Below are 25270 nucleotides of genomic sequence, written 5' to 3' on the forward strand. Positions count from 1 at the left end.
TTGAGGTTGACCAACCTACCCAATGAACTTCTACGTAGGACCTAGCAACAGTGACACAGACAGATCTCAAGTGTCTCTCCATCCAATCAAAAGGTGACTGCATGTTTGACCCGCCAACCCACTGCATGACATGGGGTGGGTGATACATGGAGACAGAGAGTGTGTGTGTGTGTGTGTGTGTGTGTGTGTGTGTGTGTGTGTGTGTGTGTGTGTGTGTGTGTGTGTGTGTGTGTGTGTGTGTGTGTGTGTGTGTGTGTGTGTGTGTGTGTGTGTGTGTGTGTGTGTGTGTGTGTGTGTGTGTGTGTGTGTGTGTGTGTGTGTGTGTGCGAGAGCCTACAGATCTCCCTCTGTCAATCATCCAGTTTCCCTTTTGTGTGTGTGCAAGCTTTTCCATGCGTGCATGTTTGGATGTGTAGATACACACCTCAGCATCAGTTAAACCCTCTCCTAGCGTATCTAGCTACTCACTTATCTTTCACAAACTCACTCTCTCTCTGACAGTGAGAGAGAGAGAGAAAGTGTGATAGAGTGTGAGTCTGAGTGATTAAGCTATTCTTAGTGTCTTCCTCAGCCATATGATTAGTTTCCTGTTTCACCTGTCACTTCTCATACTGAGCCACAGTTCGCTGGCACAGGCCAATAAACACTGCTATGAAGCACTGTACAGCACAACTTTAATTACGTGTACCTTGATCCTGTGTCCAAGAAAAGTGACTTAGTACAGTAGTATCAGGTCACGTGGTCAGGAAACAATCCTGGCCCTAGTCATATTGATAATTTGTTTTTGACTGAGATGGTTGATGTGATGGTTTTACCTCTTTGTCCCATAGGGCCCAAACAGGAGACAGTGTATGACTTCTGGAGGATGGTGTGGCAGGAGAACTGCTTCAGCATCGTCATGATCACTAAACTGGTAGAGATAGGCAGGGTGAGTCTCACACTCACACAGTGCAAAGGGGGACACAACATTTTCTCTGTACTGTATGCAGGTCCCTTGCTATTTGCTCAGACAGACATAAGAGTAATTGAAACACCTGCAGAATGTAAATGCTATAGTCTTTGTCCCGTTATTTTCTTCTGAAGTCATAAACGTAGACATAATGGTTAGGATGACAAAATGTTTCTATCAATATCAGTACATCAACGTTGCTGTTCCCTCTTAGCAGCTGTACTCCATAATCGTTACATTAGCTCTGGATTGTTCGTCAGCTGAAAAAAAACATCTAACCTAAATAAAAAGTTACAAAAATCCTTTTGTGCCTTAATGGAAAACATTAGTGGTGGCCCAGTTTTAGATATTATGTTCCCCCTCATTAAAGACTATTATATAGTTACCTCCTCTATCTATGGAAGAACTGGTTGATTTTGTTGGGGCTGAATTTAAGTATAATTGTTCTGTGTCTCCTTCCTTACATATATTTCATGCTGAGCAGTAGGTAACATAATTCTCCAACAAGTAACACTGCTTGGTCAAACACATGTCAAACACATTTCTGTGACTATCCTTGTATGCGTATTTGATCAAATGTAATTTGTCTCTGTTGACCAGGTGAAATGCTGTAAATACTGGCCTGATGACAGTGAGATGTATGGAGACATCAAGATTACACTGCTGAAGCTGGACACACTTTCAGAGTACACAGTTCGTACTTTTGCCTTGGAGAGGGTAAGTCAAACCATTCTGTACCTGCACATTTTTGACATTGAGTCAGTCTACGTCGATGACGTATCACATGGATTTTACTTGTACAGGACAAATCCCAGCTATTACTAAGTATCTTTCCCTCATTCTTTTCTTATTTGGGTTTCTTATGGATTCACTGCTCAAATACTGCTCAAATATACCATGATGGCATTGTTTCTTCATCCAGCGTTTCCAAGCAATATTCTATAATAGAGAGTCTGTGATGTTTATCAGTCCAACTGAACAGAACCAGCAGTCAATCTGTCTCAATTATGACGTGCTTCTGTTGTGAATGCATCCTATTCAGAGAACGTGGCTCCACAGAGGCCTCTGACTCCTCTTTCTGATAAAGGCACTTGGCGGACATATAGCACCCTGTCTCTGACTAAAGAGGGGTGATAGTAGGAAATAATACTCTATGGCTCTTTCCTCTCCTTTGTTACTGAGTTGGCCCCTGTACCTGTCTCATTCCCAATGCTCATAAACATTGCAGAGACCGCAGCAGTTGGCATACACTGACTTGAGTAGACATTGTCTTACTGCCTGACGATGCATAAATACGATGTAGAGAGATTAGAATAAACAACAGCTCCTGATGTACAGACCAATGTGACTCAGAGACGATGACCATCGAGGGCCCTCTGATTAAATATGCCTGCAGTGAGAGTATTTAATAACCCAAGCTACTTAACCCCCCCCCCCCCCCACACACACAGCTGAGGCATTGCTGCTTCTACAATGACAGCACCTGAGCTTGAAGAGTTCATTGCTCTCAGTAGACCATCCTGTCAATCAACGCCAGGGTCTCTCCATGGAGCGGCTCAGAGCAACTCTGCGGAGTGACAGTGGCACAAACACAGAATTATCATTTCACTGTTGCCGCCACTCTCTGTGGGAGCACCACTGTACGAGTACAGCTGCTAAGAGGGGAACAGCAAAGTTCTCGCACACACTTTTTCAGTTGTGCCCACAAATTTTCTATCGGATTGAGGTCAGGGCTTTGTGATGGCCACTCCAATACCTTGACATTGTGTCCTTAAGCCATTTTTTTACAACTCTGGAAGTATGCCTGGGGTCATTGTCCATTGGAAGACCAATTTGTGACCAAGCTTTAACTTCCCGACTGATGTCTTGAGATGTTGCTTCAAGATATCCATATACTTTTTATTCCTCATGAAGCCATCTAATTTGTGAAGTGCACCAATCCCTCCTGCAGCAAAGCACCCCCACAACATGATGCTGCCACCCCCGTGCTTCATGGTTGAGATGGTGTTCTTTGGCCTGCAAGCATCCCCGGCCAAACAGTTCTATTTTTGTTTCGTCAGACCAGAGGACATTTCTCCAAAAAGTATGATCTTTGTCCCCATGTGCAGTTGCAAACTGTAGTCTGGCTTTTTTGTGGCGGTTTTGGAGTAGTTTATACTTACGTACTATTGTTTGGTACCTTCAGGCGTTTGAAAATTGCTCCCAAGGATGAACCAGACTTGTGGAGGTCTACAATTTTCTTTTTTTGGTCTTGGCTGATTTATTTTGATATTCCCATGATGTCAAGCAAAGAGGCAAAGTGTTTGAAGGTAGGCCTTGAAATACATCCACAGGTACACCTCCAATTGACTTACATGATGCCAAATAGCCTATCAGAAGCTTCTAAAGCCATAAAATCATTTTCTGGAATTTTCCAAGCTGTTTAACCTCTTGCTCCTACCTGACACGCAGGCGTCCCATCTAGACATCTGGAAATGCAAATGCGCTACGCTAAATGCTAATAGTACTAGTTAAAACTCAAACGTTCATTAAAATACACATGCAGGGTATTGAATTGAAGCTACACTCGTTGTGAATCCAGGCAACAAGTCAGATTTTTAAAATGCTTTTCGGCGAAAGCATGAGAAGCTATTATCTGATAGCATGTAACACCCCAAAAGACCCGCAGGGGACATAAACAAAATAATTAGCATAGTCGGCGCTACACAAACCGCACAAATAAAATATAAAACATTCATTACCTTTGACCATCTTCTTTGTTGGAACTCCTAGATGTCCCATAATCACTATTGGGTCTTTTTTTCGATTAAATCGGTCCATATATAGCCTAGATATCGATCTATGAAGACTGTGTGATAAACTGAAAAAAATAGCGTCTTATAACGTAACGTCATTTTTTTACATTAAAAAAGTTGACGATAAACTTTCACAAAACACTTCGAAATACTTTTGTAGTGCAACTTTAGGTATTAGTAAACGTTAATAAGCGATCAAATTGATCACGAGGCGATGTATATTCTATAGGGGTACGTCTGGAAATAATGTCTGGGTAAATCTCAACCAAAATATCCGGTCGGAGACCTGAAGAAATGGGCTGTCTCTTCTTCGTTTGACCAAGAAACAAAGCCTAGGCAAATGACAAGACTATTGACATTGTGTGGAAGCTGTAGGAATTGCAATCTCGGCTCCAGGTAATTTGCTTTCCCAGGTAATTTGCTTTCCCAGGTCATTTTTTATAAATCTATAAAAAAATGCACAGCGTATGTGATCAGAACTAGATGAAGCATACGACACAATTAAACAGACCAATAACAGCAATAAAACAAACCAAAACAAGAGAAACCTATATTCAGCAAGTGGCGCATTGATATATTTTCCAATTTTCAGTGATCAGATTTTCCTGCGCTTTTCGATGAAACGCACGTTCTGTTATAGTCACAGCCGTGATTTAACCAGTTTTATAAACGTCTGAGTGTTTTCTATCCACACATACTAATCATATGCATATACTATATTCCTGGCATGAGCAGCAGGGCGCTGAAATGTTGTGCGATTTTTAACAGAATGTTCGAAAAAGTAGTGGGTAGGAGTAGCAGGTTAAAGGGACAGTCAACTTAGTGTAAGTAAACGTCTGACACACTGGAATTGTGATACAGTGAATTATAAGTAAAATAAATAATCTGTCTGTAAACAATTGTTGGAAAAATGACTTGTGTCATGCACAAAGTATATGTCCTAACCGACTTGCCAAAAGTATAGTTTGTTAACAAGACATTTGTGAAGTGGTTGAAAAACAAATGAATGACTCCAACCTAAGTGTATGTAAACTTCTGACCTCAACTGTAAATAACATGAGCATATCTATTTCTGCTAAGCTTCCCAGTAAAGCGTAAAAAATTGCTCAAAATAGCCCACGTTAACATATGTAGATTAAGAAACAAGGTTCATGAAATCAATCATTTGCGGGTAACAGATGACATTCATATTCTATCTCTGAAACTCACTTAGATAATGCCTTTGATGATACAGTGGTAGCAATACAGTGTTATAACATTTAAGGAAAAGACAGAAATGCCAGTGGTGGAGGTGTTGCTGTTTATATTCAGAACCACATTCCTGTAAAGATTAGAGAGGATCTCATGTTAAATACCTTTGAATTAATATGTCTACATGTTAATATGCTTCACCTAAAACCCATTCTTGTGGGAAGCTGCTATATACCACCAAGTGCTAACAGTCAGTATCTGGATAACATGCTTGATAATGTATGTGATTCAGAGTGATATGTTTTCCGGGTGATTTAAATGGACTGGCTTTCATCAAGCTCCCCACTAAAGAAAAAGCTTCAATCTGTAGCCAGTGCCTGTAACCTGGTTCAGGTTTATCCGTCAATCTACCAGGGTAGTTACAAGCAGCACAGAAATTAAATCATCAACATGTATTGATCATGTCTTTCCTAATGCTGCAGAAATTTGGTTTAAAGCGGTATCCAAATCCATCGGATGTGGGGATCACAGTATAGTAGCCATATCTAGGAAAACCAAAGTTTCAACTGCTGGGCCTAATATAGTATATAACTGGTCATATGATCATTTTTGTAGTGATTCCTATGTTGTTGATGTAAAGAATATTTGTTGGTTCATGGTGCGTAATGAGGAGCAAATAGATGTTGCACTTGACATATTTATGAAATTGCTTATTCCAGTTACAATTAAGCATGCACCCATTATGACTGTGAAAACCGTAAAATCCCTGTGGATTGGTGAGAAATAGAAACATTGTATGGTTGAGAAGGATGAGGTCGAAAGGAATGGCAAATAGGTCTGGCTGCACAACCGATTGGCAAACGTATTGCAAATTGAGACATCATGTGACTAAACTGAATAAAAAGAAGAAATTACACTGAAACTAAGATAAATGACATGAAGATTGATTGTAAAATGGAGCACCTTAACTTCTCATGGTATAGGGGACGCTTGCGTCCCACTCTGCCAAAAGCCAGGGAAAATGCAGCGCGGCAAATTCAAATAAATTATATAAAAATCAAACTTTCATTAAATCACACATGTAAGATAGTAAATTAAAGCTACACTCGTTGTGAATCCAGCCAACATGTCAGATTTTAAAAAGGCTTTTCCGCGAAAGCATAAGAAGCTATATGATGATAGCACAGCAGTAAACAAAGAGGGTAGCATATTTCAACCCTGCATAAATAAAATATAAAACATGCCTTACCTTTGACAAGCTTCTTTTGTTGTCACTCCAATATGTCCCATAAACATCACAATTGGTCCTTTTGTTCGATTAATTCCGTCCATATATATCCAAAATGTCCATTTATTTGGCGCGTTTGATCCAGAAAAAAACAGCTTCCAAATTGCGCAACGTCACTACAAAATATTTCAAAAGTTGCCTGTAAACTTTGCCAAAACATTTCAAACTACTTTTGAAATACAACTTTAGGTATTTTTAAACATTAATAATCGATCAAATTGAAGACTGGTCTATCTGTGTTCACAAATGCATAACCCCAACCAAATTCCAGAGACTAGTGACATCCAGTGGAAGCGGTAGGAACTGAAAACAAGTTCCTAAGAAATACCGTTTCCCATTGAGAACTCACTGGACAGAGACCTCAAAAAACATCTGAATGGTTAGTCCTCAGGGTTTTACCTGCTACATAAGTTCTGTTATACTCACAGCCATGATTCAAACAGTTTTAGAAACTTCAGATGACTAATGATATGCATATCTTATATTCTTGGCATGAGTAGCAGGAAGTTGAAATTGGGCACGCTATTTATCCAAAAGTGAAAATGCTGCCCCCTATACATTAAGAAGGAAATGCTAACTCCGCTCTTGAATCGATGGCTCATTCATTACAAAACCGTTTTAATTGGCAAACTTAGGCATGACATGCCAGCAACAAACGCTGACACTACAGAAGTATCGCTGACCAAACTATGAAAGACAAGCATTGTAATTTTGAATTCCGTAAAGTGAATGTTGAAGAGGTTAAATAATGATTTTTCTATCAACAATGACAAGCCACAGGGTTCTGAGAACTCGGATGGAAAATTAATGTAGAAAATAGCGGACAATATTGGCACTCATGTTTGCCGTATTTTCAATTCAACCCTAATAGAAAGTGTGTGCCCCCAATCCTGGAGGGAAGCAAAAGTAATTCTGCTACCAAAGAATAGTAAATCCCCCTTTACTGGTTCAAATAGCCGACCAATCAGCCTGTTACCAAACCTTAGCAAATGTTTAGAAAAAATGGTGTTTGACCAGATACAATGCTTTTTTACAGTAAACAAATTGACAAGGGGAAAGGGTGATACGTAGTCAGTTGTACAACAGAATGCATTCAACTGAAAACTGTGTTCCGCATTTAACCCAACCCTTCTGAATCCGAGAGGTGCAGGCGGCTGCCATAATCAACATGCATGTCTTCGGCACCCAGGGAACAGTCGGTTAACTGCCTTGCTCAGCGGCAGAACCACATATTTTTACCTTGTCAGCTCGGCGATTCGATCCAGCAACCTTTCAGTTCCTGGCCCAACAGTCTAACCACTAGAATACCAGACTTTCAACATGCTTATCGGGAAGGATATTCAACAAGCACAGCACTTACACGAATGGCTGATGATTGATTAAACCTCAACTAAATCTTGTAATACATTCTGTGGAAATTGAGCATGTGGAGATGACTAAACTGCTTGGAGTAACCCTGGATTGTAAACTGCCATGGTCAAACATATTGATACAACAGTAGTTAAGATGGGGAGAAGTCTGTCCATAATGAAGCGCTGCTCTACCTTCTTTACAGGACTACTGTTCAGTCATGTGGTCAGATACCACAAAAAGGGACTTGCTCAGAACAGGGCAGCGCGGCTGGCCCTCGGATGTACCCAGAGTAACATCAATAATATATATGTCAATCTGTCCGGGCTCAAAGTGGAGGAGAGATTAACTTCCTCACTACTTGCATGTTGAATGCGCCAAGCTGTCTGTTTGAACTACTGGCACACAGCTCGCACACCCATGCATACCCCACAAGGCATTCCACAAGTGGTCTCTTCACAGTCCCCAAGTCCAGAACAGACTATGGGAGGCACACAGTACTACATAGAGCCATGACGACATGGAAAACTATTCCACATCGAGTAACTGACGCAAGCAGTAGAATTTGATTTAAAAATAAATAAACATGTACCTTATGGAACAGTGGGGACTGTGAAGCAATATAAACACAGACACATGCACAATAACATACACACAGGATTTTGTATTGTAGAAATGTGGTATTTAATTTTTTTAATTTCACCTTTATTTAACCAGGCAAGTCAGTTAAGAACACATTCTTATTTTCAATGACGGCCTGGGAACAGCGGGTTAACTGCCTGTTCAGGGGCAGAACGACAGATTTGCACCTTGTCAGCTCGGGGGTTTGAACTCGCAACCTTCCGGTTACTAATCCAACACTCTAACCACTAGGCTACGCTGCCGCCCCAAAGTGGTAGTGGTGGAGTATGGGCCTGAGGGCACACAGTGTGTTGTGAAATCTGTGAATGTATTGTAATGTTTTTAAAATTGCCTTTTTTTGGCTGGACCTCAGCAAGAGTAGCTGCTGCAATGGGGATCCATAATCAATACAAATACAAACCTAAAATGCAAGGCCAAATCTATACTGGAGTTGCTTACAAAGAAGACAGTGAATGTTACAGTTTTGACATAAATCTACTTGAAAATCTATGGCAAGAACTGAAAATGGTTGTCTAGCAATGATCAACAACCATTTTGAAAGAGCTTGTAGAATTTTGAAAATAATTATGGGCAAATTTTGCACAATCCAAGTGTGCAAAGCTATTAGAGACGTACCCAGCTGTAACCACTGCCAAAGGTGCTTCTACAATGTTTTGACTCATGGGTGTGAATGCTTAGGTAAATTAAATATATGTTTTTGATTTTCAATAAATTAGCTAACATTTATAAAAACATGGGGTATTGTGTGTAGATGGGTTTGAAAACAAATATTTACTCCATTTTGAATTCAGGCTGTAATACAACAAAATGTCAAGGGGTATGAATACTTTCTGAAGGAACTGTAACTCATGTAATCTTCTTTTTGTTCTTCTTCTGATGTTGTGTTTCCACAGATGGGCTATTCGGCTAAACACGAGGTGCGTCAGTTCCACTTCACGTCCTGGCCGGAGCATGGGGTTCCCTACCACGCCACAGGCCTGCTGGCCTTCATACGGCGGGTCAAAGCATCCACGCCCCCCGATGCTGGACCTGTAGTCGTCCACTGCAGGTACCAGCCTCCAATCAACGCATATTGCAGTACATCACTTCCTGCTAGCTGTCAATGCTCATGCAACCATTACTACTTTGTGTTTTCAAAGCTTTAAAGCTTAGTCCCAGTGGGCAAAACTGATAGAAATGACACCATTTTAAACAGTTTTACATTCGTTATGAGTCGGACGCTATTTCAACCAGTTTTACCTGCTGTGGCTGATGCCTTGTATAGGGGAATTGCATCCATCCCCAGCCCTGATTATATTATTTTCATGTCACCCAAAGAAAGAGAGAGCCAAGAGTTGCTTTCAACCCTTATCTGAACACTGTTATTCCAGTATTGTATGTGAAGGCTTGTCCTAAAGGGTCAAAGGTCAGTGACATGTTGTTCTCCCTGTGTCTCTGTGTCAGTGTGGGGGCGGGCCGCACAGGCTGCTACATCGTGCTGGACGTCATGTTGGACATGGCCGAGTGTGAGGGTGTGGTGGACATCTACAACTGTGTCAAAACCCTCTGCTCACGACGCATTAACATGATCCAGACAGAGGTGAATGGGCTGGCCTACAGTACATTTCAGTGGGGGAAGATAAAATGATTCACACCTCTCTGGTCTCCTTACATCTGTATTTTCTGTATTGTGTTTGGGGAACTCGGAGAGAGTGAGGGGAATATTCTGGCCTAGCTCGTCCACTGGGACTTGTGTATAGGTCGATGGTTCCGAGATGCGAAAGCTTACATTGTCACAGTGCAATGCAAAAGCAAGTTGCTTTTCTTTCGTTGATGTAGCATCTTAATCGTATTATGTAAATCCAATATTGGTTTAGCTGTGTATTACATTTGTAGTTATTTGTAGGGGTGCTCTAATGAAATATATACACTGCAAATGTTTATTTATTTAGACATATTTATTCAGTCTCCCACCGCTCTTTGATACACTGTACAATATTATAGCTTATATTTAATTCACATCATGGCAGGTAATGAGATTTCTCTCTCGCCACCCTTCCACACCTCATACTCTTTCTTTGTGATATGGTCCTATGTTATTTATGTTCTAACTCTCCCTGTTCTGTTGTTCTCTCTTTCTTATCTCTCCCCCTCTCACTTTCTCTAAAACCCCCCTTGTCCTCTGTATCATACTTCGCCCACTTTCTTTGTGATATCATCCTATGTTCTTCATGTTCTTACTCTCTCTGTTTTGTTGTTCTGTCTTTCTCTCCCCCCCTTTTCGTCTCCTCTCTCTCTCTCTCTTTCTCTCTCTCCATACACACCTCTCTCTCACCCCTTTCTCTCTATCTGCAGGAGCAGTACATATTTATCCATGATGCCATCCTGGAGGCTTGTCTGTGTGGAGAGACGGCAATCTTGGTGAATGAGTTTGCACTCATCTACAAAGACATGCTGTGTTTGGACTCTCAGAGCAACTCCTCCCAGCTACGAGATGAGTTCCAGGTCAGTCACACACTGGAATTAAATAATACATATTCTGTTTCCTTGTGAAATACTATTTGATTTCAGTGACTTCACAGAAAAGGTTAAGACAAAACAAACAACACAACACAACCCCAACCTAGAATACTGAATTGAAGCACTGTTGGATATTTTGACTTTGTTGCTGGTGGACTAGAGGGGATCAGACAGAAGTTGTGTCTGGCCTGAACTTGATGTAACAATGCTGCATGGCTCAGAAGTCCAACACATTGTAGCAGAAAACAGGACAATGTAGACTGATTAACTCAGCATTCTTGGGGTGGCAGGTAGCCTAGTGGTTAGAGCAGTAACCGAAAGTTTGCTGGATTGAATCCCCGAGCTGACAAGGTAAACATTTGTTGTTCTGCCCCTGAACAAGGCAGTTATCCCACTGTTCCCTGGGAGGCTGTCATTGTAAATAAGTATTTGTTCTTAGCCGACTTGCCTAGTTAATTAAAGGTTAAATACAAAAACTTAACAGACACTATGAAAGCTTAACCAAGTTTATTCTTCCCAGAGGGTCAAGACACCTTATTAGACAAAAACATTTTCACACAAGCACTTATGCTTAACCCTTCCTCCTAGGCTGAGTCTCCTCCTACACATCTGTACAAACATTGTGTCTTTAGTGCTAGGCAGGCCACTAAGTGGGCCATAAACTTTTATTTCTCCCTTAACCTGTTTGGGCTAGGGGGCAGCATTTTCACGTTTTGGATGAAAAGTGTGCCCAGAGTAAACTGCCTCCTACTCAGTCCCAGATGCTAATATATGCATATTATTAGTAGCATTGGATAGAAAACACTCTGATGTTTCTAAAACGGATTGAATGATGTCTGTGAGTATAACAGAACTCATACTGCAGGCAAAAACCTGAGAAAAAAATCCAACCTGGAAGTTGGAAATCTGAGGTTTGTAGTTTTTCAACTCAGCCCCCATTGAAGATACAGTGGAATATTAGTTATGTTTCACTTCGCAAGGCTTCCACTAGATGTCAACAGTATTTAGAACCTGTTTTGAAGATTCCACTCTAACGGAGGGGCTCATAAGGGCTCTTTGAGTGAGTGGTCTGGCAGAGTGCCACAGCCCCGGTCTGCTCACGTGAAAGGTTCATTTGTACGTTCCACTTTATTTGTACAGACAAAGGAATTGTCCGGTTGAAACAATGTTAATAACATCCTAAAGATTGATTCCATACTTAGTTTGGCATGTTTCTACGGACTGTAACGGAACTTTTTGAACTTTTCATCCGACGTTCGGCGCGACCTGAACGTGCTTTTGGATTTGTTTACCAAACGCCCTAACAAAATAAGTTATTTGGACATAACTGATGGACATTATCGAACAAATCAAACATTTATGGTGGAACTGGGATTCCTGGGAGTGCATTCTGATAAAGATCATCAAAGGTAAGTGAATATTTAACATTTCTGAGTAATGTTGACTACCCAATATGGCGGGTATCTTTTTGGCTGCTTTGTTGTCTAAAGGCTGTACTCAGATTATTGCATGGTTTGCTTTCTCCGCAAAGTTTTTGAAAAATCTGACACAGCGTTGCATTAAGGAGAAGTGTATCTAAAGTTTTATGTATAATAGTCGTAACTTTATCAATGTTTATTATGAGTATTTCTGTAAATTGATATGGCTCTCTGCAATACCACCGCATGTTTTAGAAATACTGAACATAACGCACCAATGTAAACTCATAGATTTTTTTATATAAATATTAACTTTATCAAACAAAACATACATGAAGTCATCTGATGAAGATCATCAAAGGTTAGTGATTAATTTTATCTCTATTTCTGCTTTTTGTGACTCCTCTCTTTGGCTGGAAAAAATGGCTGTGTTTTTCTGTGGCTTGGTGGTGACCTAACATAATCAATCGTTTGTGGAGCTTTAGCTGTAAATCCTTTTTGAAATCAGACACTGTGTAATGAGAATTGTATCTTTAAAATGGTGTTAAAGACTTGTATGCCACTACTCTACAACACACACGCGATAACATACACATATACACCTAGATTTTATTTTGTAGATATGTGGTAGTAGAGTAGTGGCCTGAAGGCACACACTTAATGTGTTGTGAAATCTCTTCTGTTTCTAAAATTGTATTAACTGCCTTAATTTTGCTGGGCCCCAGGAAATGTAGAATATTTAGCAGATGTTATTACGGGTGTAGTGAAATGCTTCTGTTCTTAGCTTCAACAGGAAAGTAGTATCTAACAATTCACAACAATACACATAAATCTAAAAGTAAAATAATGGAAATAAGAATGTCGGAGTGGCATTGACTAAAATACAGTATGTAAACATTATTAAAGTGACTCGTGTTCCATTATTAAAGTGACCAGTGTGTAACGGCGTTCGTCTATTGAAGAAAGAGAGTCGGACCGAAACGCAGCGTGTAGGTTACTCGTGACTTTAATTAATGATATTACGGTACATGAAAATAACTGAAATACGAAAACAACAAACGGAACGTGAAACCTAATACAGCCTATCTGGTGAATACTACACAAAGACAGGAACAAACACCCACAAAATACAAAGCGAAAGTCAGGCAGCCTAAATACGGTTCCCAATCAGAGACAACGCGAAGCACCTGACTCTAATTGAGAATCGCCTCAGGCAGCCAAGCCTATACCACACCCCTAATCAGCCGCGATCCCAAATACTACAAACCCCAATACAAAAACAACATATAAACCCATGTCACACCCTGGCAAACCCAAACATATAACAAAAACACAAAATACAATGACCAAGGCGTGACAGAATCCCCCCCCCCCTAAGGTGAGGACTCCCGGACGCACCTCAAGAGCATAGGGAGGGTCCGGGTGGGCGTCTGTCCATGGTGGCGGTTCTGGCTCGGGACGTGGACCCCATTCCATAAATGTCCTAGTTCCTCCCCTTCGCGTCCTGGGATAATCCACCCTCTCCGCCGACCATGGCCTAATAGTCCTCACCCAGATCCCCACATAACTGAGGAGCAGCTCGGGACAGAGGAGCAGCTCGGGACAGAGGAGCAGCTCGGGACAGAGGGGCAGCTCGGGACAGAGGGGCATCTCGGGACAGAAGCAGCCCGGGACTGAGGGGAAGCCCAGTACTGAGAGGAAGCCCAGTACTGAGAGGAAGCCCAGTACTGAGATGAAGCTCAGGCAGGTAGTAGGCTCCGGTAAATCCTGGCTGGCTGGCGGAACTGGAAGAGTCAGGTTGTCTGGCAGATCTGGAAGAGACTGGTTGTCTGGCAGATCTGGAAGAGACTGGTTGTCTGGCGGCGCTGGGTAGACTGGCGGCGCTGGGCAGACTGGCGGCGCTGGACAGACTGGCGGCGCTGGGCAGACTGGCGGCGCTGGGCAGACTGGGAGCACTGGCGGCGCTGGGCAGACTGGGAGCACTGGCGGAGCTGGGCAGACTGGCGGCACTGGCGGCGCTGGGCAGACGGGAGACTCCGGCAGCGCAGGAGAGGAGAAAGGCTCTGGCTGCGCTAAACAGGCGGGAGACTCCGACAGCGCAGGAGAGGAGAAAAGCGCTAGCTGCGCTGAACAGGCGAGGCGCACTGGAGGCCTGGTGCGTGGTGCTGGAACTGGTGGTACTGGATCGAGGACACGCACAGGAAGCCTGGTGCGGGGAGCTGCTACCGGAGGACTGGTGTGTAGAGGTGGCTCTGGATAGACCGGACCGTGCAGGCGCACTGGAGCTCTTGAGCACTGAGCCTGCCCAAGCTTACCTGGCTCGATGCCCACTCTAGCCCGGCCAATAGGAAGGGCTGGTATGTGCCGCACCTGGGTCTGCACCCGCACTGGAAACACCGTGCGCTCCATAGCATAACACGGTGCCTGCCCGGTCTCTCTAGCCCAACGGTGAGCACAGGGAGTTTGCGCAGGTCTCCTACCTGGCATAACTATTCTCCCTTCAAGCCCACCCCCCAATAATTTTTTGGGGCTGCTTTTCCGGCTTCCAACCTCGTCGCCGTGCTGCCTCCTCATACCAGTGGCTCTCCGCTTTAGCCGCATCTATTTCTTCCTTGGAACGGCGATATTCTCCCGGCTGCGCCCAGGGTCCTTTTCCGTCTAATATCATCTCCCAAGACCAGAAGTCCTTATATTGCTGCTCCTCACAATTAACAGGGAGAGTAGGCTCAGGTCTGACTCCTGACTCAGCCACTCTCTCTCTGCGCTCTCCCCCAATAAATATTTGGGGGTTACTTTCGGTATTCGCTCTGCGCCGCTGTGTTTTCCTTTTCGACTCCATTCGTCTATAGCCCTCTTCGCATTGCTGCAGGGAATCCCAGGCGGGCTCCTGCACTCGCTCTGGGTCGGCCGCCCACCTGTCGATTTCTTCCCACGTCGTATACTCCATGCCTCTACCGTCCATAACGTCCTCCTTTAGCTCCTGCCAGTTATCTACGTCGTTGCCAGTTACCACGCTGCTCGGTCCGTGAGAGTGGTGGGTGTTTCTGTAACGGCGTTCGTCTGTTGAAGAAAGAGAGTCGGACCGAAACGCAGCGTGTAGGTTACTCATGACTTTAATGAATGATATTACGGTACATGAAAATAACTGAAATACGAAAACAACAAACGGAACATGAAACATAATACAGCCTATCTGGTGAATACTACACAAAGACAGGAACAAACACCCACAAAATACAAAGCGAAAGTCAGGCTGCCTAAATACGGTTCCCAATCAGAGACAACGCGAAGCACCTGACTCTAATTGAGAATCGCCTCAGGCAGCCAAGCCTATACCACACCCCTAATCAGCCGCGATCCCAAATACTACAAACCCCAATATGAAAACAACATATAAACCCATGTCACACCCTGGCCAACCCAAACATATAACAAAAACACAAAATACAATGACCAAGGCGTGACACAGTGATTCCATGTCTATGTACATAGGGCAGCAACCTCTAAGGTGCAGGGTTGAGTAATGGGGATCCATAATACATTTAAATACAAATATAATGTTGCTCCAAAAGGAATTACAGTTTATTACACAGGCACAAATAGTTATAGTCACCACCAAAGTAACTGTTTATTCCCACTGAAAAATTGTTCCCAGGGGAACAAATATACTCTGTAGGTGTCTACAACTTTTTGAATACAGATCTCAGAAAATGTATGCTTTTTTTAAGGTCTGGTGCAAGTGTATGTGCATCCATGCGTGAATGTGAGCTTGTATATGCATTGCCTGCCTGTTTTGCATGTGTGTTTGCTAATGGCAAAACAAGGATTCCAGTTTCTTCTCACCTTTAAAAGTGTGGGATTGTCATTCAAATCCCCCATGATTTGTGGGAAGCCGGGAATGTTGTGGTCTTAACTTCTTGCGTCGAGCCATCCCGGATCCGGTATCGTGACTACAGCCTCAAACTCATTACCATAACGCAACGTTAACTATTCATGAAAATCGCAAATTAAATTAAATTAATCTATTTGCTCTCAAGCTTAGCCTTTTGGTAACAACACTGTCATCTCAGATTTTCAAAATATGCTTTTGAACCATAGCTAAACAAGCATTTGTGTAACAGTATTGATAGCCTAGCATAGGTCTTTCAGCATGCAACATTTTCACAAAAACCAGAAAAGGATTCAAATAAAATCATTTACCTTTTGAAGAACTTCAGATGTTTTCAATGAGAAGACTCTCAGTTAGATAGTAAATGTTCCGTTTTTACAAAAAATATTATGTGTCGACTAATCGCTCCGTTTTGTTCATCACGTTTGGGTAAAAAATTGTTTTTTTAAATAAGTCATTAAAACGCGAACTTTTTTCCAAATTAACTCCATAATATCGACAGAAACATGGCAAACCGATGTTTAGAATCAATCCTCAAGGTGTTTTTCACATATCTATCGACGATAAAATCCTTCGTGGCAGTTGACTTTCTCTTCTGAAGAAATGGAACGCGCATGGACCTACAGATTACGCAATAATTTCGACACAGGACACCGGGCGGGACACCAGGTAAATGTAGTCTCTTATGGTCAATCTTCCAATGATATGCCTACAAACACTCATTCCTGGCGCATTGACAGCCATATAAGGAGACATTGGAACACAGCGCCTTCAGAATCTGGGGCATTTCCAGTATGAAACTTCATCTTGGTTTCGCCTGTAGCATTAGTTCTGGGGCACTCACAGATAATATCTCAGTTAATAATCACAGATAATATTCCATGCATATTTTTGTGACAAAATATTGCGCTTAAAACGGGCACGTCTTTTTATCCAATAATGACATAGTGCCCCCATAGGTTGAAGAGGTTAAACCACTTTATTTGATTCTGATTAGGACAGAGGAGCACCAGCTGTGTTCCCACATGCATTAACTTCCTCTCTTAGCCCTCCAAACAGTACTGTCTACTATAAGAGCAGCAGCATTGATTCAAGGTTTTGCATTTCAAAGTACTGCATTTCATACTGGAATAGCCCCACACGAATCCCCCCTTTTAAGTTTCAAGTTGTAATGACACATGCACAAGTACAGTGAAATACCTTTCTTGCAAGCTCTAAACACAACAATGCAGTAATCAATAACAATGTCATACTAAAAATAACATAAGGTAGAACAAAAATACGCAAGAAAATAAATAAATAAGAAGACATGAGAAAGTAAGTAAGCGTACTGTCTGCAGGGTCAGTCAGTTCCAGTACCATATTAACAATGTGCAGGAATACTGGAGTAGTAGAGGTGGATGTGTATAGGCGTAAGGTGATTAGGCATCCGGATATATAATAAAAACAGTTGCAGCAGCATATATGATGATTGTATTTGAGTGGGTGTACGTGTGTGTGGAGTATGTATAAATGTATATGCATATTATATGTGTGTGAGCAAATTATGAAGTGAGTAGTTGTGTGTGTTTTGAAGTGTCAGTGTGCATGAGTGTGTAAGGCTCTGTGAGTGTGCAGTGCAAAAATAAAATAAAAGGGTCAATGTAGCCATTTTGTTAGCTATTTAGTTACCTATTTAGCAGTCTTATGGCTTGGGGATCATCAAGTCCGGTGCATCAAGTCTGTTGGTGTCAGATTTGATGCAACGGTACCACTTGCCATGCAGAAGCAGAGAGAACAGTTTATGGCTTGGGTGGCTGTAGTCTTCTTGGTGTTAGGGAGCAGTATTTTCATTTTTGGAAAAAAACGTTCCCGTTTTGAACGGGATATTTTGTCAGGAAAAGATGCTAGAATATGCATATAATTGACAGCTTTGGATAGAAAACACTAACGTTTCCAAAACTGTAAAGATATTGTCTGTGAGTATAACAGAACTGATGTCGCAGGCGAAAGCCTGAGAAAAATCAAATCCGGAAGTGCCCCAGGTTTTGAAAGCGCTGCGTTCCAATGACTCCCTATTCAGCTGTGAATGTACCATCAACGAGCTTACACTTTCTACGTAATCCCCAAGGTGCGTTCACGTCTACAGCATTGTGATGTACTTTTACGCATTTCTGTTAAAGAATAGCCGTAGACAGCCACATTGCGTAAGTGGTCAAATGGTTGCTCCGAGAGAGATTCTCGCGTAAAATACAGAGGTAGCCATTACTCCAATGGTCAGAGTGAAAAACGAATTGTTCCGACTGATATATTATCGAATAGATATTAGAAAAACACCTTGAGGATGGATTCTAAACAACATTTGCCATGTTTCGGCCTTGTGGTGACCGCAATTTCCGGGCGATTTCTCAGCCAAACGTGAAGAACAAACGGAGCTATTTCGCCTACAAAAATAATATTTTGGGAAAAAATGAACTTTGGCTGTCTACCTGGGAGTCTCGTGAGTGAAAACATCCAAAGTTCATCAAAGGTAAACAATTTAATTTAATTGCTTTTCTGATTTCCGTGACAAGTTTGCCTGCTGATAGCAAGGCATAATGCTATGATAAACTTACACAAATACTTGTCAAGCGTTGGCTGTAAAGCATATTTTGAAAATCTGAGACGGCAGGGTGATTAACAAAAGGCTAAGCTGTGTTCCAATATATTTCACTTGTGATTTTCATGAATAGGAATATTTTCTAGGAAGATTTATGTCCGTTGCGTTATGCTAATTAGTGTCAGATGATGATAACAGTCCCGTTCACGGGCTGGTTGTCACTACAGGTTAATGATTCTCTGGGCTTTTCTTTCACACTGCCTGATATAGAGATCCTGGATGGCACGGAGCTCGTTCCCAGTGATGTATTGGGCTGTCCGAACCACTCTGTAGTGTCATGCGATCGACGGCAGTGCTATTGCCATTACAAGCAGTAATCAGCCAGTTAAGATGCTCTCAATGGTACAGCTGTATAACTTTTTGAGGATTTGACAGCCCATGTTCAACATTTTCAACCTCCTGAGGGGAGTGTGAGAGTGTGTGTTGACCATTTTAACCTTTGTGTAGTCTTAACATTCTGTATTCTCCCCTTGTCCTAAGGGTTAAAAAGGACCCGCCTTCACCAAACCCCTGAATTTTAAACCCCAAATCTATTTTTCATGAAGAAACAACCTGTCATTCATCACAAACTTTGTGAATATCTGGGTTTTTCCTCTTCACAATGCCGAAAGGCTGCATTTAATCAGTGGACACCACTAGTTTTTTTATTACAACACACCTTGTTTTCTTTACTAAAGTAGAGGTTTACTATTACTATTGCTAAACGTACTGCATAGGTGTAAACATACATTTGTTTTAGCAAGAGATAGCACTTGTATAGCCTAAGAAAGTAGCTGAAATGTGCAGAAAGTAGTTTTGAATGCATTTTATTGAAGGGAAACAATAACAGTCTTGAACTTTTTTGTCATCATAGTGATATATTCTTATATACCGTACAATGAGGAATTCAACTACAAAATACTAGTCTTCTCCCATTTCTTAACCATTGCCCCCGCCCATAAGGTGTATAAACAACAACAATAAATACAAAACAAAAACATGAAGAACATAAATAAGTCAACTCTAATTAGCACATGTAGGACAGTATGCATGTTTGTGTGCATGGACTTTGCAGATGTATTTCTCACATGTGCAGCACATAGTATTTGTTTTACAGTCCTTCTTTGAGGGGCAGAATTGGTATCTCCTCCTCTTGCCTGCCCCAGCTGCAGCCTCAAGTGGATCAGGACAAGATTCAGCCCCCTGAACAGCTTTCACAAGCGCTGCAGAGGCTTCTGTGTGGGGGAGGCGCTCCCTTCTTTGAATGTGTGGGGTTACATGTGCCTTTCCCAGCTGTTCCATAACACGAAGGCATTGTTTGAGGACACATCAATGATGTTATGGAAGATGACCAGGGGCCAGCGGGCAGTCATCCTCCTGCAGCTGTAAGTTCCAATCACCTTGTCCAGGTTGTTCACGCCTCCTTTGTTGTGGTTGTAGTCTAGGATGATGGCTGGTTTTCTGTCCTCATGATCACTGATCTCAGCCGTTTTGTGGAGTGTGCTCAGGAGGACCACATTATTGTTACTCTTTGGGAGGTAAGAAACTAGAGTGGTGGTGGGGCTGTAGGCAATTTTTGATTAGAAGGCCTCTCCCTTGTTGCGAGGAGTGCAGGGGGAGCTCAGGCTTGTTCTTTCTAACTGTGCCAACCACGGTGATCCTCCTCTTCGGGAGCTGCTGGCTGAGTTCAATAGGTAGCACATATAATCTCAATTTCTCATTGTGAGTGTGTGTGTGTCTTTGTGGCTTTTGTGGTGTGTAAATTATTTTAGAACCGCTGGGTCAAAAATTACCCAAAGACATTCTTTGTACTCTAGTGATGTACAGCTTTCATGGAAATATGAACAAAGGTGATGTTTCACTTTTTCTAATGTTGGGGTCACTCAAATTGAAAAAATATAATTTAGGGGGTTTTCTCTGCTGTTTAACATAGTGGCGGGTAATTTTTTACGAAACAAGGGTTAAGTCACACCGAGGACCTTGAAGTTAGTTTCTCTCATCTCCTTGCCTTGGATTTATCTAGCTAACTAGCATAATTAGCTATAAACTGGTCGAGATGGCTTGTTCTCAGAGGTGTTCAGTTTTAACTTGTTTGTATAGCTAGCTAACTAACTAACTAACAAACAAACAAATATATGTACTGTCAATCAAAAACGTAGCGCCCAAGTCTTTGCATTTGCAAAAAATCTCTCCTCACATTGACCCTCAGCACTTTGACGCACAAGTCCTTGTATTTATATGCTGATCTCATGCCTCAACAAGCTTCTGATTGGTCAGAGTCAGTATTCCTTGCAGATGTGTAAAGCAAATGTGTGTGAGAGAAACATCCACACAAGCTCAGCCATCCAACCACATAAAGAGATGCATGTGCAATTATTGAGCTGGGATTTTCACTCTGGGAGAAATTTCACCGCAAGATGTCACAATCAGAACGACTGCGAACTTTTTCACGCGGGGAAGATTTTTACATGACACAGGGTAGTAGTCATGGTTGCATGAAGACTTCTTGGGAACAGGAATGGTGGTGGTCATTAGAACATGTGTGGATTACATACTAGAACAAGGAGAGGTAGAAAATTACTATGAATATGCCTGCCAGCTCTGAGTACGCGTCCGGGAATACCATCGGACCCCACGGCCTTGCAGGGGGTGACATGATTAAAGACCTTACTCATGTCAGCCTCAGAACATGAGTTCACCCAGTCCTCTGGGTCGGTGATGGCCCTCACACCCGGCACACTTTTAATGTTTACTGTGTTTTTCCAAATACACTTCATATGAATTATGCCACTTTTCATTACTTGACGATTCATTACTTATTACTTAGGCAGGGGGAAATGGGCATGGGTGCTCTCTGATTACAGGTTGTTAGTTCTTCCTAAGTAAGATGGGCAAGTGGATCCCTTTGATCCTGTAAATTCACCCAACTGACATTCCTTCTGAAAGGATACATGCAATGTATGCCAAATACAACCTCTGATACAACCTCTACCTATATTTTGCTCATGCCGTATCTATCATAATGTCACGGCTTGGTCATAGTGTTTTGTGTTTTTGTTATATATTTGGTCAGGCCAGGGTGTGACATGGGTTTATATGTTGTGTTTCGTATTGGGGTTTTTGTAGGCATTGGGATTGCGGCTGAGTAGGGGTGTAGTTTAGGTTGGTTGCCTGAGGCGGTTCTCAATCAGAGTCAGGTGATTCTCGTTGTCTCTGATTGGGAACCATATTTAGGTAGCCGGGGTTTCACTTTGTATTTCGTGGGTGATTGTTCCTGTCTCTGTGTAGTGTTCACCAGATAGGCTGTATTAGGTTTCACGTTCCGTTTGTTGTTTTTGTATTTATTTAGTTATTTCATGTATCGTCATTCTCTTCATTAAAGAACATGAGTAACAACCACCCTGCATTTCGGTCCGACTCTCTTTCGACAAACGAAGAACGCCGTTACACATAAAGCCAATACCAGCCAGTATCACTAAGATCAACATTTCCCACATCTATTATTGATGTGGTGCATTAATGATCCAAATATTCTGTTTATATTGTCTTATGTAATTAGGGTGGAATATTGTTAATGTTCATCAAAAGGAATAGGTGCAAATTATTCTGTTTTCACTTTTGTTTTCCCACAACATTTGTGTTCATTATGCAAGAGGCTGGCCTAATTATTCCAATTTGTTATTGAACTCTGACTATTTCACAGTGATGTTAAACTATTTTAAAGATGCGTCTAACTGAAACTGTCAATCAATGTACCAGTATTGACAGAGAATTACGAGTGGCCAATCTGTCATTACATGCTGTTTCTCCACCCCCACTTCCTCCACTTCTCTCTGTCCGCCTCCATCAATTCCCTCTTTTCCCTCTTTTGTCTTCATCACCTATTTTTATTTCTGATACTTCATCTCATCTCACCTCACCTCACCAATCTCATAAATTCTCCCCTCATTAAATCTTTATATCCCTCCAACTTTTCTTCCTCCCTCCTCCCCTCCATCTTCCCTCCCTTTCCACCTCCCCTGCGTCCTCCAGACATTGAACTCGGTCACCCCTCACCTGGACGTGGAGGAGTGCAGCATCGCCCTGCTCCCCAGGAACCGGGAGAAGAACCGCAGCATGGACGTGCTGCCGCCCGACCGCGCCCTGGCATTCCTGGTCACCACCGAGGGCGAGAGCAACAACTACATCAACGCGGCACTCACTGACAGCTTCCACCAGCCCGCCGCTTTCATCGTCACCCCTCACCCGCTCCCCGGCACCACTGCCGACTTCTGGAGGTTGGTGTTCGACTACGGCTGCACCTCGGTGGTCATGCTCAACCAGCTCAACCAGTCCAACTCTGCCTGGGTGAGCTATACATATCAATATTTATGTATATTAACATATACTGTATGCATGTAATATATATATATGTATATGTTAATGAACGTAGTTTATTAGGAAGGGACAGTGTTCGGTTGATGAATCCGCATTTCACTTTTCACAGTGAAAAATGCTGCAGATCTGAGTCTGAATCTAGTTCTGACTCTACTGGCAGTGTCTGGGATGCTGTATATTAGCTCAACTCTTGCTCCTGTGTCCGTAGTGCTAATAGCAGAAGACTTAGCCAGTCAGAGCCATGCTGCTCTGCCATCATTTAGTCTCTGTATAAGTGTGTGTGCTTTTGGATTTGTTCTTTCACACTTTATTGTGCCTCTTTGATCTCTGACCACATTGGTATTGTGGAGTCAGTAACACTCCTCGCTTCATTTCAGTCTCTAGAGATTCAGCTATATCAACTTTAATTCCTACCCCCAAGCTACAACTCAAGGTTTCTCTTTGTAGGTATCTCACAGTGTCTGCCTGACTGTCATTTAATACCGGCCCACTTCTCTGTTGTTCTCTCTTGCTCTGTCTCTCTCACTCATATACACATTCTCTCTTCCTCTCGCTCTCTCCCTCCACCTCTCTCTTTCGCTCTCTCTGCGCTCACTTTGTTTCATAATTATGTGAGAGCCCTTCCTTTCAGGAAGGTTTGCTAGTTTTTGTTGCAGTACCAGTTCCAATCACATGCCGTTGGAACACATTTGGAGTCGTCACAGGGTGGATTTGGGGGTGAATTGATTAGACTCTGATATTTTCCTTTTGGAATCTTGACATTGATCTATAGGTCCCAAAGATGCCAAATTAACTATTTTCTCCTCCTCCTTTTTTCACTCTACCCTACCTCCCTGTCTCTCTCTCTGTCTCTCTCTTTCCCCTCCTCTCTCTCTCTAGCCCTGTGTCCAGTACTGGCCAGAGCCTGGTCTGCAGCAGTATGGGCCAATGGAGGTTGAGTTCCTGTCCATGTCAGCTGACGACGACGTCATCACTCGTCTGTTCTGTGTCAAAAATGTGACAAGGGTGAGCATTTATACACACACACACACACACACACACACACACACACACACACACACACACACACACACACACACACACACACACACACACACACACACACACACACACACACACACACACACACACACACACACACACACACACACACACACACACACACACACACTAGATGCGTTCAACCCTATAAAACAACCATCTCCCTTTTTCAATTTCCTGCTTGTCATTACGTTGATGGGCATCTTCCTTTTCTTCCTGCTGCGGAACTTTGACCGTAATGCATGTCACATCCACAATGTGGGATATTCTAACAGGCTCAAATGCACATTTTCTCTCCCTTTTTATTTGTTCATAAAGCGTGTCACAAATTTACCTGACGTAGAGAATCAGGCAGAACTCATGAATTAGGCTTCATGTCAATCCCAACTGAAGATGACAGCTCTGTTGTCAAAGTACAGGGAGTACTGGTGTTGTCAAAGTCCCCCTTAGTATGCCGGCAGGAAGAAAAGGAAGATGCCTGTCAATGTTCCCTCCCTACCTCTGTGAAGAATAATAGAGACTTTGTTTGGTGTGCGTGTGTATGTTTGTGCTTGTGCATATGCTTACATGCCTTTTTGTGTGTGTCTTATCTCTTTCTGTCTGTCTGTCAGAACGGTAGAAAGAGCTGCGTTTGTGTACATTACTGTACTGTGTGTGGGTGTGTAAATGAATAGGTGTGTTGCATCACTGTCAACCAGACTGACACCTCCATGCGCGAGACCTGTCCCTACTGGCAGGTTGTGAGAGGAAGTGCCCATAACCACCCTCATAGAGTGGCGTCCTCCTTTCCCCAATCTACCCCTCCTGTCATCCCTCCTCACCTACACTACCTCTCTCTACCTCTCTCCTCCACACTGCACTGTCAAACAGCACCTCACACAACCTGGAAGAATGCAACCCACGGATAGCATAGTGTCAGGAAATGATGTGTTTGTTTATGTGAAATGAGGGTGTGTGCAATTGTTTGTGTGTGTGAAAGAGAAATAGGTCCATAGAAAATCCCACTTCCATGATTGTAACTTCTCCTTGCATCCTATTTGTTTGTGTTAGTCCAATCTGTATGATTTACAGTGCATCCCTAGCTCCTTACTTGTAGGGCTGGAGGCTGTTACAGCTGTCACGTGTGCCCCTGCAGCATCAGAGTGATATTAATGCAGGTGCTGGTTTGGGCTATAGCTCTGAGCACACATGGACATCTCTCTTTCACACCTCAG

The 25270-nt window shown here is 42.5% G+C and overlaps 1 protein-coding gene across 3 annotated transcripts in view; it reads left to right on the forward strand.

Moving 5' to 3' along the window:
• The window catches only part of LOC123997477 (receptor-type tyrosine-protein phosphatase U-like), a 313670-nt gene that overhangs the window by 264224 nt on the left and 24176 nt on the right, over positions 1–25270 (forward strand). For all 3 annotated transcript variants that reach the window (XM_046301752.1, XM_046301754.1, XM_046301753.1), the window contains 7 exons: positions 831–928; positions 1550–1666; positions 9109–9263; positions 9659–9794; positions 10550–10699; positions 22671–22985; positions 23895–24020. In XM_046301752.1, coding sequence (XP_046157708.1) covers positions 831–928; positions 1550–1666; positions 9109–9263; positions 9659–9794; positions 10550–10699; positions 22671–22985; positions 23895–24020 — 1097 coding nt within the window. The remainder of the gene's footprint in view (positions 1–830; positions 929–1549; positions 1667–9108; positions 9264–9658; positions 9795–10549; positions 10700–22670; positions 22986–23894; positions 24021–25270) is intronic.

This window comes from Oncorhynchus gorbuscha, linkage group LG15 (genome assembly GCF_021184085.1).
Source record: "Oncorhynchus gorbuscha isolate QuinsamMale2020 ecotype Even-year linkage group LG15, OgorEven_v1.0, whole genome shotgun sequence".
NCBI lineage: Eukaryota > Metazoa > Chordata > Actinopteri > Salmoniformes > Salmonidae > Oncorhynchus > Oncorhynchus gorbuscha.